The sequence below is a fragment of the Propithecus coquereli genome, unplaced genomic scaffold, assembly GCF_000956105.1.
Source record: "Propithecus coquereli isolate 6110/MARCELLA unplaced genomic scaffold, Pcoq_1.0 Scaffold139, whole genome shotgun sequence".
In the NCBI taxonomy this organism is placed as follows: domain Eukaryota; kingdom Metazoa; phylum Chordata; class Mammalia; order Primates; family Indriidae; genus Propithecus; species Propithecus coquereli.
Window position 1 is genome coordinate 1,848,427 of NW_012138191.1, and position 15,955 is coordinate 1,864,381.

Here is a 15,955-nt window from a genome sequence, read left to right on the forward strand (position 1 = left end):
CCACGGCATCGGAATTTTACAGGATAGTTGATTGGGCTCTGTGTAGACTCTGTAGCCAGAGGTCTAAACCAAGTCACAGATTATTAGACTATTTTCCTTAGACTATTTTCCTTCTCCAAAATAAACTTCGAGGACCCTTATATTATGATCTTGCACCCTATCCTTTGTATTCTATGAAGATTTGTAAAGCATTAGATAAAGCAGTTGTCAAAAAGATCTGGCTGTATAAATACACATTATTTCAGGAAGGCATTTCTCTTGAGGGTGTAGAAAATAAATTGAACCAATTGAAACCCAAATCTGGCTGCAGTAAAAGCCTAAAAGCCATTGAAATCTCAATCACATCTTATTACTAGAAATCTTCCTCAGGTGTTCCATGATTTAGTGAAATTTTAGATGAAGACCACAAGGTCTTTTGGAATGGCACCTCCCTATGTCCTCTCCAGGACAAGGTAAGACTATAAGAATTAGCAGTAAACCTAAATGCCTATGGACAGACAAATGGATAAAGAAAGTATAAAATATATGCAATGGAATATTTTCCAAACTTAAAAAAGAAGGGGATCCTGCCATTTGCAAGAGAACATGAAGAACATTGTGCTAAGTGAAATAAGCCAGACACAGTAAAACAAAATATTGCAGGCTCTCATTTATAGGTGGAATATTTTTTTTAAAGAAGAGCTCAAGTATACAGAGACAGAATAAAACAGGATTACCACCAGTGGGAAGGGGTGGGGTGGGGAAGAGGAAATGGGGAGATGTAGGTCAAAGGATGCAAAAAGTAAATACGTATGGACAAGTCTACAGATCCAATATACAACGTAAGGACTAAAGTTAATACAATCGTATCATTTTAGTAGATTTTACCTGCTCTTGTCACACAAAAGATAGCTATGTGAGATGACAGATGTGTTAATTTGCTTCACTATTGTAACCATTTTACTATCTATATGTATGCCATAACTTCATGTTGTAAACCTTAAATACACACATAAAATTTATTTTTAAAAAAGACTTAGTGGTAAATTTGGCCTTAATATTCCGTGTTAAAGCCAAATGTTTATAATCAGCTAAATTTCGTATCATACAGAACCCTGTGTTTACTGGATGCCCCATTCAATTCATATGCTTTTTTTCACATGATATGTGCAGGATCCAAACATGTAAGGAAAATGAGTGGGCAGCCCATTCTGGGTACCAAGCACAGAGCAAAGGCTCGGTAGGGAAGAGGATAAGACAGAAGCAGCCGTAGGCAGAACTGAGCCAAAAGTGGTTTCATGCAAGTACTTCTCTAAATTCTTAATTTTTGACTTATTCCTCTGCTTTTTAAATGTGACAGACATCTAATCCCCACCTACTGTCTCCCCAACCCTAACTTCTTGTGACTTAAGTGTTCTTTGGCAGACAGCCTGCAAATGAAATGTAAACGTCTAGGCATATAATGCTTGCTTACTTGACATAATCAACAAAGAACTAAACCTGAACTTTGGCAAAAGTCTATTAATAATTGACAAATAACGGAACAGTCAGGGTGTAGAAGGCAATACATGAAGAAAAATAACCAAAACAACATCTGGGGTTGCAACAAACTGAAAATGCTCCCCCGGCTACTTTGTATCAATGATTATGAACAACATGCTAAATCCACACTTCAAAAGTCTATATATGACTATTATAGGTCCGGGGCAAATGATCAGGAAACCTTGGCTGATAACATGGCAGCATTTTCCAGGTAAGAAAATCTATTTTTTAAAGTTATGCTTAAAATTGCACAAAGACATTATACCAAAATAAAATCTAGTTTTATGTTGGTGAAGAATTATTTGTCTATCTTTGTGCTTGGTAGAGAGAAGAAAAATTCTTGGGGCTATGATAAATCTTGGCTTTTAAGTTGTTTAAAAATATTCCAACCTGAGAATCTTAAACAACTGACTGTAAAAGCCGACCCTATGTTACCTCACTTGGAAGTATGATGATAATTAATTTAACTACATATAGAAAACTAGTGATAAATTCTGATAACTCCATTTTCTTTTTCTCTGAGAACAGCAGTGAGTGTTTATGTTCATGTTGTAGGAAACAGCATTAAATGCAAGATAACTATCTTATCTCGTTGAACCAGATTGGATTGTTGCTTCAAATGTTCCCATCCTGCTGGCTTTCCGTGTTATCATTCATTTTGATTACCGTTGTCTAAACTTTCACTTTAGATTTCGATTTGTCTATGTAGCATTAATCTTTCAACCTTGCTGTTTCATCTCTCCTCCAGAGCGCTTCATTTCTCTTCCTAAATTAGTTTTCCCTTGACTTTCATACTTCAAAGCACAAGATGGTGGGTGTCATGGTTTATGTTTTCTGTTTGTAATAAAAACAAGAAATAAAATAACTTTCAAAGGATGTTTTTCTTTCAGCAGTTATAAAAATGGTTTATTTGCTGGAGTATGAGAGGAGTGTCTTCACTACACCACCCTCTTGCTGTCTTAACCATGTAACATTATAGCTTTTAGTGAAGGCAATGGATATCGTGGGTACTCATTGATGGTGGCAGATTTTGAAAAGGCAGAAAATATGCAGGAACAGAGGATTGGCTTTGCTTCCTGATTTCTTCTTTAGTCTATAATAAAATTACTCAAAATCACTCTTCTATATGTAAATTAGGAGGAATGAAATCGTTCTAACTAAGGCGGCTCCTTGTAGATAGCACTGATTCACCCACAAATCAGAGAATGGGGACAGTGTGAAGGGTAGGACCTCTCCCAACCCCTTGGAGCCTGGACTTTGTCTTAGGTGTTCCCTGGAACCCAAACGAGTTCAACAAATGCTGGGGAAGTCATGGGAAGGGAAAGTTGGCTAAGAGGAGGGGTGTCAGATTCTGCATGATCTTTTCCAATTTCATATTTTGGATTCATTTAAAAGTTTCTGCTCTTGAGAGATGTCCCTTTCTTGGGTCAATTTCAACTGTATTCACCAAGTAATGTGATTTTCTTTTGAGTGGTCTCCTTAATTCGAATATGTCATTTGAAAGAAGGAAATTTCAGCCCCTTGACAGATTTACAGGTTGGTGTCTCCGCATTGCTCAGGTCACAGTGCTCAGGTGACTACCTATTTCATTTACATAGAGCCCTCCCCACTCCTGTGTCCCCTCCACTCCCTGCTAGTTAATTAACTCAGGCTGATTAGGGGGCTTGCAGGGTAGACTCTACTACACACCGAGGATAGCGCCACGAACCAGACAAAGTTCCTATCCACAGGAGCTTACATTCCACTGGACGTACACTGACCTCCACAATGCTGTTGGATTGACCTGATGCAAAGTGGACCCAAAACACTTGGCCCAGTGCAGGTCTCAGAGAGGGAGCAAAGGGCTGCAGCAAAGCAGATGGGCCACCTCTGCAGCCCTAGAAATTCTATAATAGAAACTTTGTGAGATATAGAAGGCTTAATGACTTTCAAGTTGTGAACTGGCAAAGTGCCTCATGCCTGCATGAATAACATGGCACCGGAGTGAGTATTCGCATCCCAGGTGTGTGCTGAGTAACTTAGGGGCAGGACACAGATAATGAGAATGAGTTTGCAATACTACCTTTTCCATGAACTTTGATCATTTCCTTTTGTTTAACTTTAAAAGAAAAAAAATGTATTAATCTACTTTCTTTGGCAGACAGCTGATTTTTTTTTTTTTTTTATTATCAACTACCTGAGATTTTATTGCAACAAATGTTAGGGGCTGTTACCTATCTAACATCTCAATTCCTCTTTTGCTGTGTAACTTGCTACTTGACCCTTGATTCCTCACCCCATATCATCTAGCTGGTCACGTGCAACTAAGAATAGACTTTCTGCCAGGGTTGTGTTGGCTTTGGGTTGCTGGCAGGAAGGAAATCAGCCTGAAATTTCCCATTCTGATCCAAATGAAAGGAACAATTCAACCAAACCTCAGCTAACCCATTGTGGCGCAAGGTCAGGGTATTTCAAAGACATTTATGAAATATATACACCTCTCCTTCCCACAAGTACAACAAAAGGTCATTCACAGTGACAGCTTTTATCTCTCTGTGCTCAGCTCTGACAACCACAGTTTAGAGTTCTGGGGATGTGGGCCAGTCATGTGACCCAGAAATTACTTGGAAACATTTCTGAGTAATACTAGAGACTCTAACATTATTTTGGCAAAGAAAAAAATTTACAAAAAGACAAATACATGCAACCACCCAGAAACCAAAATTTCTCATTGCAAATATGACAAAATAGGGCAAATATCACTTACTACATTTTGGATGGCCTGAACTGATCGAGGATAATTTAAAAAGGAACAGTATTTTGTTTCTCCTACACATTAACTCAAAGTAGCCTTCTCAACTATGGTCTCTACATGTTTTGTGGCTTTTTTTCTCTGAAATTATTACCGAAAAATATTCTTCAATTTAGGTATTTAGAAGCCCCATGATTTCAGAAAAGGAAGCTCATCTCTTTTCTGCCACATCACCCATTGACACTGAAAATTGTGTTGTTCTCTTTTAAATAACCAGTGGGTAAAGGTGATATTGTTCTTTCACTTTAATACTTGAGAAGCAATATCAACTTTTAGTGATATTTTCGGTATTCTTCTCATAGGCATAAATGTCACAAAATCATTCAGCTATTATCCATAACAGGTGAATAAGGTTCTTTTTAGTTTGTATGTTTTAAATATTTAGATTAAAAATTTAATGTAGAGAATGTTGGAATGCAATTTGGAGCAAATTGGAGTGAAGAGGTGAGGCAAAGCAGACTGACCACCTCTGCAGCCCTAGAAATTCTAGAAACTTTGTGAGATATGGAAGGCCTGATGACTTCCAAGTTGTGAACTACAAAGTGTCTCATGCATTATGTGAATTACATGGTACTTGAGTGAGTATTCCCATCCTACATGTGTACTGAGTAACTTCTGGACAGTAAAAAAATTTATAGAACTTTAATTCACTGTGTTCAGTTAGTGTGGTTAGAAAACAGCACGAAGTTTTAAAGCTGGCCGATGCGTGAGAGTCTTCCTTCAACAGAGTAGCTACCTCATAGGGAGTGTACATATCACCTGATTTTTTGATAAGTTAAATTTGAGATGTATTATTTAATTGGTTCAACTGTTTGCCAATCTTCATATCCTTTTTCCAAAGTGGAGGCTCCATTAGAGCACAGTCCAAAGTTAAAGCGAGCTACTAATTTATGTATGATTGTGGGAAAGTTATTTAAATTTGGAGTAAAAAGCTGCTATTGAACTATCTGATACAGTTATTGTAATTGCTATTTGAACAATATCAAAACATAGAGGACTCTTTAGAGAACATGTTTTCTAATGCCATTGAGTTTTATCTAATTTTGCCTAGGAATTTCATTTTGTGCATTAGTTGATAAGTCTCTGTAATATCCTCAGAGCATAAAATAGTGTTTTACGGGGAAGGAAGAGCACGCAATTAATAGTAAAGTGACTGCGCCACCACGTGGACAAACGTCAAACTACTATCTGGGGATAGAAGGATGGAGCCTTGTCTTATAAATGGGAGTTTAACATTTAAAAATGTCTCTGTTGTTGCACACACAGACACACACTCACACACACACACACACACACACACACACACACACACACACACACACACACACAGCTGGGGCCCTGTAGCTTTGTATGTTCTCTTCATAAAAGCTTTCGTTGTTTCTCCAGCTCTAAGTAAATATTAATGCCTTCCAAGGCTGGCATGCCGATGGCTGCTATTAAAATCGTTTTCTCTCGTTCTAATAACACACTTAGAGATGATTGGTAATAAAAACTCTCTTCAAGGCTTCTGCTTCTCTCCCTTCAAAATGGAGATCAAAGAATCATGCTGTGAGGGTCAATTGAGAAGAAAAGACTTCCAGCAACAGAGCATGTGGTGTGACATAAAATAATGACAATTATGATGTTCAAAGGAATAGCATAGAAATCACACAGTAAAACTTCTTTATTATGCTTTTCAGGGACTTGATGTTTTTACTTTATTATGTGAGGAAGGGTTAGATTACAGACCCCAAGCTACTCCACAAAGCAACATGAAGGCAGAATTTCTTCTTCCACTCCAGGAAGTATTGCTTCAATTAAGGACTTTTTTGGGGTTACTCCATTACTAAATCATACATCACTATATTTACTAAAAAATCTTGATCTCTCTGGAAACAGAGTTAAATCTAGATAGTGAAAGGTGAGTGCTGGTTAGGGATGTTATGTGTGTCTATACAAGACATTTATTATACTAATGCAAATTAGAAATAGGGCTGTATTTTCTTCAGTTTTAAACAGCACTAATGAGGAGAATAATAAACCCCAACAAATAGGAGATATAAATTTTCCTGGGAGGAAAGAGAATTAGTTCTCCTGTAAATTTTACTACTGAATTTTTGGTTGTTGGTTTATTGGTACATTTCATTCCAACATAGAAGAGTCACAGAAAAAGTCATTTAGAATAATTTTTAGGAGTCAAAAACTCTTTAAAAATTTCAGTTCCTGTCAAATAACATTTTTGAGGAAAATGTTCAATTAAACTAAAAAAATCTTCATTTATTATCATACTTCAATGAATACAGCATGGAGCGCAAGGATTTTGAAGAAACCAAATTGTAATTTTCAAAGTAATTGCCTGAAGTTACTGCCTATTATACAAAAAGAAGACAAAGTAGACATAGCCTCTCTTCTTCAACCTCTATGCGTTTGTGTACCATCTTCAAAATGGCTTGTGGGAAGTGACATGAAAACTATGTTGACACAAAACCTGTAAGTGAATGCTTGTAGTAGCTTTATTTATAATCACTCCAAACTGGAAATATTCCAAATGTCCTTTAGCCTGGGTATGGATGACCCAATGGTGGTACCCATGTGCAACGGAAACAATTCATCAACCAAAGGAAACAAACTACTGATACACGCAACAATATGCAATGAATTAGGCTAAATGAAAGAAGACAGACTCAAAAGGTTGCACACTGCATGTTTCTGTTTCTATAATATTCTTGCAAAGCAAAGTTATCAGGACAAAAAAAAAATGTATCTGTAGTTGTCAGGGGATTGAACTGGGGAGTTTCACTACAAAAGCAAATGAAGACATTTTTGGGTATGGTTGAAACTTTCTAGATCTTTCTTGATTGTTGTGGCAGTTAAATCATCTTATGCCTTTGTCAAAATTTACAAAACTGTACACTAAAATGGGTGAATTCTACTGTATGTTAATTGTACTTTAATAAAATAAATCACTTGGGAATTTCATTATCATCTTATTGTTAACTTTCTATCCCAGCAAACATTAAAATTGCCTCTTTTTCTTTAGCTTTATAAAATAATTTGCTTGATGGGAAAAAATAACAATTTTTTTTTCTTTTTCACTAAAACATAATGTCAAAGCTTTGATTATGTTTTTGAAATTCTAAAATTTTTTTTTTTTTAAATTCTAGATGGAAGCTGTATCCACGGATGCTCCGGAATGTTGCTGAAATAGACCTGTCCACTTCCATTCTAGGACAGAAGGTCAGCATGCCCATATGTGCAGGGGCTACCGCCATGCAGTGCATGGCTCATGAGGATGGGGAACTTGCAACTGTGCGAGGTAGGAAGAGGGTCCTCACCATAGGGACTGGAGGGGGCTAATATTTAGCAACTTCTTTCTCTGTATGCACCAAGCAAATGCTTCCCTGGATATTTTTACACTCAGAAAAATTAACCTCATTAACTCTACGGTTGAAATGCCTGTTGCATTCCTGCTCCTCTACTTTCTAGCTGTGGGACTCTGGATAAGATACTCTCTCTGTGCCTTGGTTTCCTCAGCTGTAAAATGGGGATTACAAATAGTACCTACCTCATTGGGTTATTGTGAGGATTGAATGAGTTCACACATACAAAGTGCATGCCACAGAGTAATGGCTCAGTAACTGTTATATTGTGAGTGTTAATATCAGCATCTCAGGAAATGGAGATCTGAGAAATGGATGCACCCAAGGTAGCCAGGTGGTCACAGAAACTGAATTCAACCTTATGACCACCTTGTATCTCAAAGCCTTTCTGCTTCTGCTAAGCCAAAGTGTTCACACAGTGAAAGAGCAAATGCAACAACCTGGTTGGTGGTTTTCTTCCATGGTTTTGGATCATGACTCTTTTTTATGGATGAGTTATATTCCCAATAGAGCATGTCCAGCTGCCTTAGTAGGGAGCGATGAGAAAATCAAATATGATGGAAAGAAATCTCTTATTAGGGCTAATTTATTAACTTTCCAGTTCCCTAGCAACTATAAGCATTTGAAAGTTTATGCGTAGTAATGACTCTTCCCAAATTCTGCTTCAGAAACTCATATTACAATTAGTAATAAATTCTTTTCATGCTAAGCAGGGCAGGAAATGCAGATCAAAAGAGCATGAACTAAATACTATTTTAAAGCATTTCAGTTTTAAGAATTAAGGATCTTATGAATTTGCCTTCCTTCTTGAAACGTCTAACACAAAATTTTGTCAGGGATGTCGGAATGGTACAATGAGGTTTTGCTGGATAGACGTAGGTCATAGGCTGGCAGCTTCTTTAATTCCAAGACCATACACAGATACATAGCTATGGGTCTTCAGCTATCTGTCTATGGTAATCCTGAAACATAGGCAGGGAGAAGAAAAAAAGAAAAAAAAAAAAAAAGAAAGAGAAAAAGGAAAATATTAAGTGGGTATCTATCTGTTTAAGGTTGGGATGAGAAAAGCCTTTACAGGCATGATGCTATAGGGTAACAACTATTAAAATAGAAGCAAACAAATGAACATAAAAAAACTAAATCTTCAATGTTCTCACATTTCTATAAAAATTGAAAGCAAATGACAAACTGAAAAAAATTGAAAAAATATGAGACTGCAAAGGGTTAATGTTCTTTCTATGTAAAAAGCCTTTATATTTGAATAAAAAAATAATATATGACCCAAAAGGGACAAAAAGATGTAAGTGAGAAAAAGATACAAACAGAAAATTCACAAATGGGTACATAAAAATGGCCAATAAACATAAGAAAAATATTCCATTTCACTAATAAGCAAAGAAATGTGAATTATAATGATTTATTTTATGGATAGAAAATTATTATTTTAAGATTATACAGTATGATTAGATTGGGGGAAATGTGCATTTTCAAACACTGATGGGAAAAGTATAAAGTGAAACAATCTTTCTAAAAAATAATTCGGCACTCTATATCAGAGCTCTAAAACTGTGAATTTCATGTGATGCCATAAATTCTTTGCTGAAATGTGCAAGGAAATAATCATGATTTTTGAGGATAGACATTTCTGCAAGGGTTTTCATGCTTTTGTTATTTTTAATAGGAGAAATATTAGGAAAAAAAAAACAACCAAATGTCCCATTATTGGAGATAGGTTGCAAAAAGTAGGGTACATTAAATATAACATAAAATTTTGAAAACAATATCATAGAAAGAGTGTAATGGCATAGAAAGATTTTACAATAATATTTTTAAAAAGCAGTTACGAACAATAGTTATTAATAGATCCTAAAATATGCTTAGTTTTAAAGACCAAGATGCTGACCACAGTTTACAAAGGTTTCTTTATGAGCCATGAGATTACTCCTGGCTTTATATTCTTCTGATTTTTGGTTCATACTTATGAACTATTCTTTGAATGGAAATGAGGGAAGGAAGCAGAGAAGGCAGTAAGCAGAGCTCACCTGGTAAGACAACATGCAGCAAGCAAATTATTTCTACATATATTAGTTTATTTTATAATTTACAGATCCTCATTATGTGGGTAAATAGCTAGCATTCCAGAGAAAGCAGGTTTTCTTAGCTAGTCAATGACAAGCTTAACTCTCCAATTCACTTCCGATGGTTTCGAGACCACTGCTGCTTATTCTCGGTGGCGTTGGGCTGGGCAGAAAGAGGAGAAGGAAGCTTACTTAGAAATTATGATGCGGTAGCCCAGGCAGGACTCATTTATACAGCATTGTTTTCCCCAGCACTAACATGGGGGAATATTAAATGCCTGTTAGAGTCTCATGCCTTTAGATTTATTTAACAAACACTTAGAAAGCAATGACTGTGTTCCAGGAACCATTCTATGTGCATTACAAGCATGAAAGCATTGAATCCTCGGAGTGGCCCAAAGGCATAGGTCATATTATTAAGCCCATTTTACACACGAGACACTGAAGCACATGCCAGATGAGTAGCTTGCCCAGGGTTACGCGATTCATAAATGCCAGAGATCCAGGCATTCTGTCTCTAGCATCTGGGCTCCCAGCCACTTTGTGTTGTCTTTAATTTCCAGAAAATCCTCTAAAGTGTCATGAAGAGAAGCCCATGACACCCCCCTAGAAGTAATTAATTTATAGTTTTAGGTCCAGGCAAAGCAGGCCCCCGGAAAGTGAAATATACAATAGATAAGGTGGAACCGGCACAGCAAGGAGGGCGTAGTGACACTGAGGGGACAGAGGAACCGGGGATGGCGATGAAAGTTCACACACGTTGCCCTCAAGCATCTAATATCTTCAGTCCCTTCTGCTCATGGCAGCAACATCAGTTTATGTTCCGCATCGTACTAGAAACCTCCCTCAAGGATGTCAACACTCTTGAGGTTTCCGTCTGTGTTCCAGTGACCACCTATGGGTTGTTGCCTATTTAATATCTAGATGTATCCTGCGAGCCAACGGCCATTAGCTTGTAACCAAGAGTAGTCCTTGGTTGGTGGGTTTGGTTGTGGAATAATGGGTTAGTGGAAGGAAAGAAGGAATGCCTGGAACAGATGCTGCTGGTGCCCTGGATATATCTCCTTGCTACTTCACCTTTCTGCCAGAACCTGCTGCTTTTTCCCTGACAGTTTCTCTGGCAACAGGAGCCCACGTATAGGTGAGTTGAGAGTGGGCAAGTGGGAGTGGGTCCCTCAGCCAATGATGTGCAGCCGTTGGTGGATAAATACCTCAACTCTCTTTGATAGGGTAACTGAGTCCTTTTCCAGTAGCGTCACTCAGTGTTTGCTAGAAGGGTTGAGCCCCAGTTGCGCACAGAATTTACCTGCCCATTGACATGCGTTCCTTTATTGGCTGCCTTCTCCTGCCTCTCTCACTTCCCTACTCCTTTCACTCATCTTGAGATCATTTCCAAATAAAATGACTTGCTCTCACATCTTTGTGTCACTGTTGGCTTCTGGAGGTGTGCAGACCAGGGTAATAGCTCACTGAAGACTGTATAGGTAGCCACAGGCAAATTTAAGCAAGAACATGAGAACATTATTTTTCTTTCAGAAAACGAAGATATTTGATTGATTTCATCATTCCCAGAAAGATTATGGAAATCCTCTCAAGCAAGTCTGATCCTTGGAAAATCTAGGAAAGTTGTTCTGGAGGATTTTTTGTTGTTGTTGTTAGGCTCCTAATTATCTGGCACCTAGGTTTTCCTGTTTCTAGGGACTTACCCCCTTGATAGGAAGGGAAGTTGGGGCCAAGTTCAGAAGACGGAAGTTGGTTAGCAATCTCTCTGGAGAAGTGTCCCCGTCAGCATGGTCAGTGAGAGTAAGCGAACGGCATTTGAGTCCACAATGATCTGGCCTGAGTAATCAGAATGGGCCTCCAGAAAGTTCTGGAAGTTGCCACGGCACCATAGTCTTCCTTTATCTCACATAGTCCGGGTTGACTCTCCAGACTTCCTCATAGAGCCTGACTTCAAGAGCCCTCCTGCCTTTCCTCTCACCACTGTGGGGCACAAGCCCTGTGCAAACTGGGCCCGAGGACAGAACTCCGCTCTTTTACACTGCTGTGTAGTCGCAGAGTGACCAATGAAGCTACACTATTTTCATTTCAAAATGGTGATGGATATAAGGTTGCCAGATGAAACACAATGGGCCAGTTATAGCTACATTTCAGATAAACAACAAATCATTTGTAACTCAGTGTTCTGTATGTTTGCTCAATCTGGTAACCCTAGATGAGTAAGAAGTCTTATCTCCAGGGTTTCTTGTGAGGATTCATGCAATAAATGCTAGAAAAGCTTACAGAAATGGGACATACACACTTTTATTAGCCCCTCAGAGACCAAAGTCCCCAAATCTCTTTCTCACATAAAAACTCATCTTCAGAAAAGGACACTCCATTTACACCTGAGTGGAAATGAAAGTTGTCTTTTTTTTTTTGCTAAAAATATTTTTGTTTTAAGCTTTGTGCAGGAATCTCAAAAATGCCTTTGAGGGCCAGGCTCGTAATGCGAATGTCCAAAGAGGGATGAAGCTATGAAAATAACCGTGCAGGATCAGGGTGGACACTACAGCAAGCCTGAGCTAGCGAGTTCCATCTAAAGGGGGCGGTCACATCTCAGCTCTTGCTGACCCGAGGGAGCGAAGATGTGAGGCTTCCAAAACTTCCCAAATTTTAAGAGAAGCCAGAAATCTTGATTTTTATGTGCAATCTTCCGATTTTTAAATGTTAGCAAATCAAAATTCCCTAAAACATTGTTTGGGGCAACAATGTGTGGGCCAAAGCAAACACTTTTATGGGCTACAAATGTCCTCTGGGCTGTCCAGGTGGGACATCTGATTTATGTGGAAATTCACCACTAACTAGTTTCACTTCTTATGGCAGGATATTGTCAGTCTCTGGGATTATGTTTCCTCATTGACAAAGTGAGCTGCTTAAGCAAGACCATTGATTTGCTTACCATGTCCCAAAGGGGCTGAGGTTGTTTCTAGGGATATTAGGGAATTTAGGTGTGACGTTGTGCATACAGCTGCTCGTGTTGGGTTTCAGATGAAGAGATCTTTAAAGAAAGAGTTCTTCTGCTAAGTTAAAAACAAAGAAAAAAAAAACCTCCACAATGAGAAAGCAACTCCAAAAACAAAACCAGAAAATTCCCAACAGGAGTGGATGACCTTTACAATTTTTTTAGTATATAAATAAATGGTTTTGTTCCCATTTAATGTTTTGTCAAATACAAAAAGAGAGACAAACAATTCTAAGTACTGAGCTGCACTTTCTTGTATTTCTGAAATCCCACTTCTTTCCACTACACTTCATGTCAGCCCTTCTGTTCATTGGATTTCAATTTCTCATACTACAATCTTGGAATATAGGAGAGGAAGGAGATATGTCATTATCTGTGGATCTTGCTGAAAACACAAATAGGTGTTTAATAAGTGCTGCATAAACTTAGAAAATGATACTTCAAAATCTTATGAAAAACAATGATAACCAACATTTATTGAGCAGTTAATGGGTGTCAGGCAATTTGACTGTTTTTTTTTTCAGCATATTATGGGGGTACAGATGTTTAGGTTACGTATGTTACCCTTACCCCCCTTCCCCGCCAAGTCAAAGCTTCAAGGGTGTCCATCCCCCAGATGGTGCGCATTGCACACATTATGTTTGTATACACCCATCCCCTCCTCCCCCCTCCCACCTGCCTGACACCCAATAAATGTTATTCTTATATGTGCATTTAGGTGTTGATCAGTGAAACCAATTTGCTGGTGAGTCCATGTGGTGCTTATTTTTTCATTCTTGGGATACTTCACTTAGTAGAATGTGTTCCAGCTCTGTCCAGGAGAATACAAGAGGTGCTATATCACCATTGTTTCTTATAGTTGAATAGTACTCCATGGTATACATATACCACATTTTATTAATCCACTCATGTATTGATGGGCACTTGGGTTGTTTCCACATCTTTACAATTGTGAATTGTGCTGCTATGAACATTCGAGTGCAGGTGTCTTTTTTATAGAGTGACTTTTATTCTTTTGGATAGATGACCAGTAATGGGATTGCTGTATCAAATGGTAGTTCTACTTGTATCTCTTTGAGGTATCTCCATATCGCTTTCCACAGAGGTTGCACTAGTTTGCAATTTGACTTTTTCATCTCATCTATCCCTTACTACCAACTTAAAATAAGCTCAGAGCCCTGAGGATCTTTCTCTAAGCCTTGTGGTTGTAGAAACTGAGGCTTGGAGAAGTTCAATAACTTGCTCATATTATTAATCACTTAGGCGATACTATCTATCATATGACAGTTACTGATATTTCCAAAAGTCATTTACTGCAGCAAGAACCCTAAGGGAAGCCCTATGCTATAGTCTTAGAATATTAACTGCAAACATCTATGTTTTAATAGTTTTACCCTTTTAATTTTGAGAAGATGAAATAAGTTACAGAAAATGAAATTATTAGGAAATATGAGCTGTTTAGAAAATTTAGGAGCATTAAAAAGTCTTGAGTTACAAACAAGAATTAAAATGCCTAAAACTCTTTCAAAGTGGAAGAAAAATAACTGGAAAACACTGGATGAAGGACAGTTTGTCATGCATCATGTTATGAATAAAAGATTTGTTGCTGTAGATTAAACAACATTTTAATAATTGTCAATTGCTATAATATTTAAGCAATCGTATAAGTGCCTCTACTTATAATGGCATCTCCATTTGAAACTCTAATAGATTACTTTTTTGTTTTGATGTTTTTGAGTTTTGTCCTTTATATTCTTCAGGGAGAGACTACAGAATCATTTCTACAAATATTTAATACAATGAAGGAAATAGCAAGATAAACGTAAATGCCAGAAGCATATAACATAAGTGGTATCATGTTAAATTTCAATCTTGCAAGACCAGTATAGGATCTCTGACTTCTCAAAGAACCAATTAATAAAATGCTTTACTCTGACACTTGATGCTTTAAGAACATTATCATTGAAATCTCTCATGTTTTTTGCACAGTGGCTATAATAAAATTTTACTTCATCTTCCATGGCTTTACATGAGCTTCTTTTTTCTCTTTTTAAACATGAGAAATCAAAAATAAAGAGAAAAAGAGATTAAATATTTATCTATCCTTTGGCTTCTGACCTGCTATGTAGACAAACACCACATGAGGGAGTGCTGGGACCTCATATAGAGAAAAATTAAAACCTACCTAATGCGTTCCAGGAATGCTCAGCATATTAGCAAATTCTTATTAAACTGTCAAAAGAAAAAAAAAAGTTTAAAAGAAATTCCAGTCCCTGAATGCAATTAGAGGCTACCACCCAGGATTTGATGGGCCATAAAACCATTAAATCTAAACACTTTCTTTTTGCGCCTAAAAGGGTAGAACATTCCAAAGTGAAGTTTTGGGACTCAGCTATGCCTTGACCACCTATTAAGGTGCAGGTGGAACAGATTGCAGAGTAACGCAAAGAGCCACACAGACCCCCAAAGAACTGAATTAGGGTGTAGGTGAGATCTTTAGCTGTTGAATTTTCTGGATTTTCTGAGATTAAGTGATCAACCTTAACATTGAATGAAAGACCATTCAGTAGGAAAAATTGTCATTTCTTTGCTCCAAACCCAAACGATGTACTTTTGAAAGCTTTATTGATTTATATATTTATGTGTTGTACCAGGTGACCAAGTAGATACACATTTCAGTCTACCTACTAGGAAAACATCCCCATTACTTTCGATTTTACCTAATCTAGGCAAAGCTTGCTTTAAATTTTTTTTTTACTGTTTCTGAAGTGGAGTGCCTTTTATGTACCAGGCGTAATGCTTGGACTTTATGTCCCTGTGATTAATCCTTACAATAGACCTGTGAGGTAATTCTCATTCACATTTGACAGTGGAGAAGAAAGAAGCACTTGACCAAAGCCTAGTACCAGTCAATGGTGAAGATGAGATTTGAACCTAGATCTGTTTCACACTACAATGTGATCAAGTTATTTGTCTTCATCCATTATTTTGTCCATTTTTACTAAGAAGAAACAAAAATAGGGAGAAATAAAGGAGAAAGGATTCACTAAAGCTTTGTCCAAATTACATTAGAAAAATATTTTACAAGGGAATACCTCTTGGTGTCATTGTAGTAAAAACAAACATCAGTTCACATCTTGTTTCACATTTATTCCAACCAATTTCAGCTCAATTTTTTGTTTGGGACTTGCTTTTCCAGCAA

The 15,955-nt window shown here is 37.5% G+C and overlaps 1 protein-coding gene across 1 annotated transcript in view; it reads left to right on the forward strand.

The window, feature by feature from the left end:
* The first annotated feature begins 1,502 nt into the window (after window positions 1–1,502).
* The window catches only part of HAO1 (hydroxyacid oxidase (glycolate oxidase) 1), a 69,113-nt gene continuing 54,660 nt past the window's right edge, over window positions 1,503–15,955 (forward strand). Inside the window, exons 1-2 of the mRNA XM_012639239.1 lie at window positions 1,503–1,732; window positions 7,456–7,607. Of these exons, the coding sequence (XP_012494693.1) occupies window positions 1,548–1,732; window positions 7,456–7,607 (337 nt within the window). The 5' untranslated portion in view covers window positions 1,503–1,547. The remainder of the gene's footprint in view (window positions 1,733–7,455; window positions 7,608–15,955) is intronic.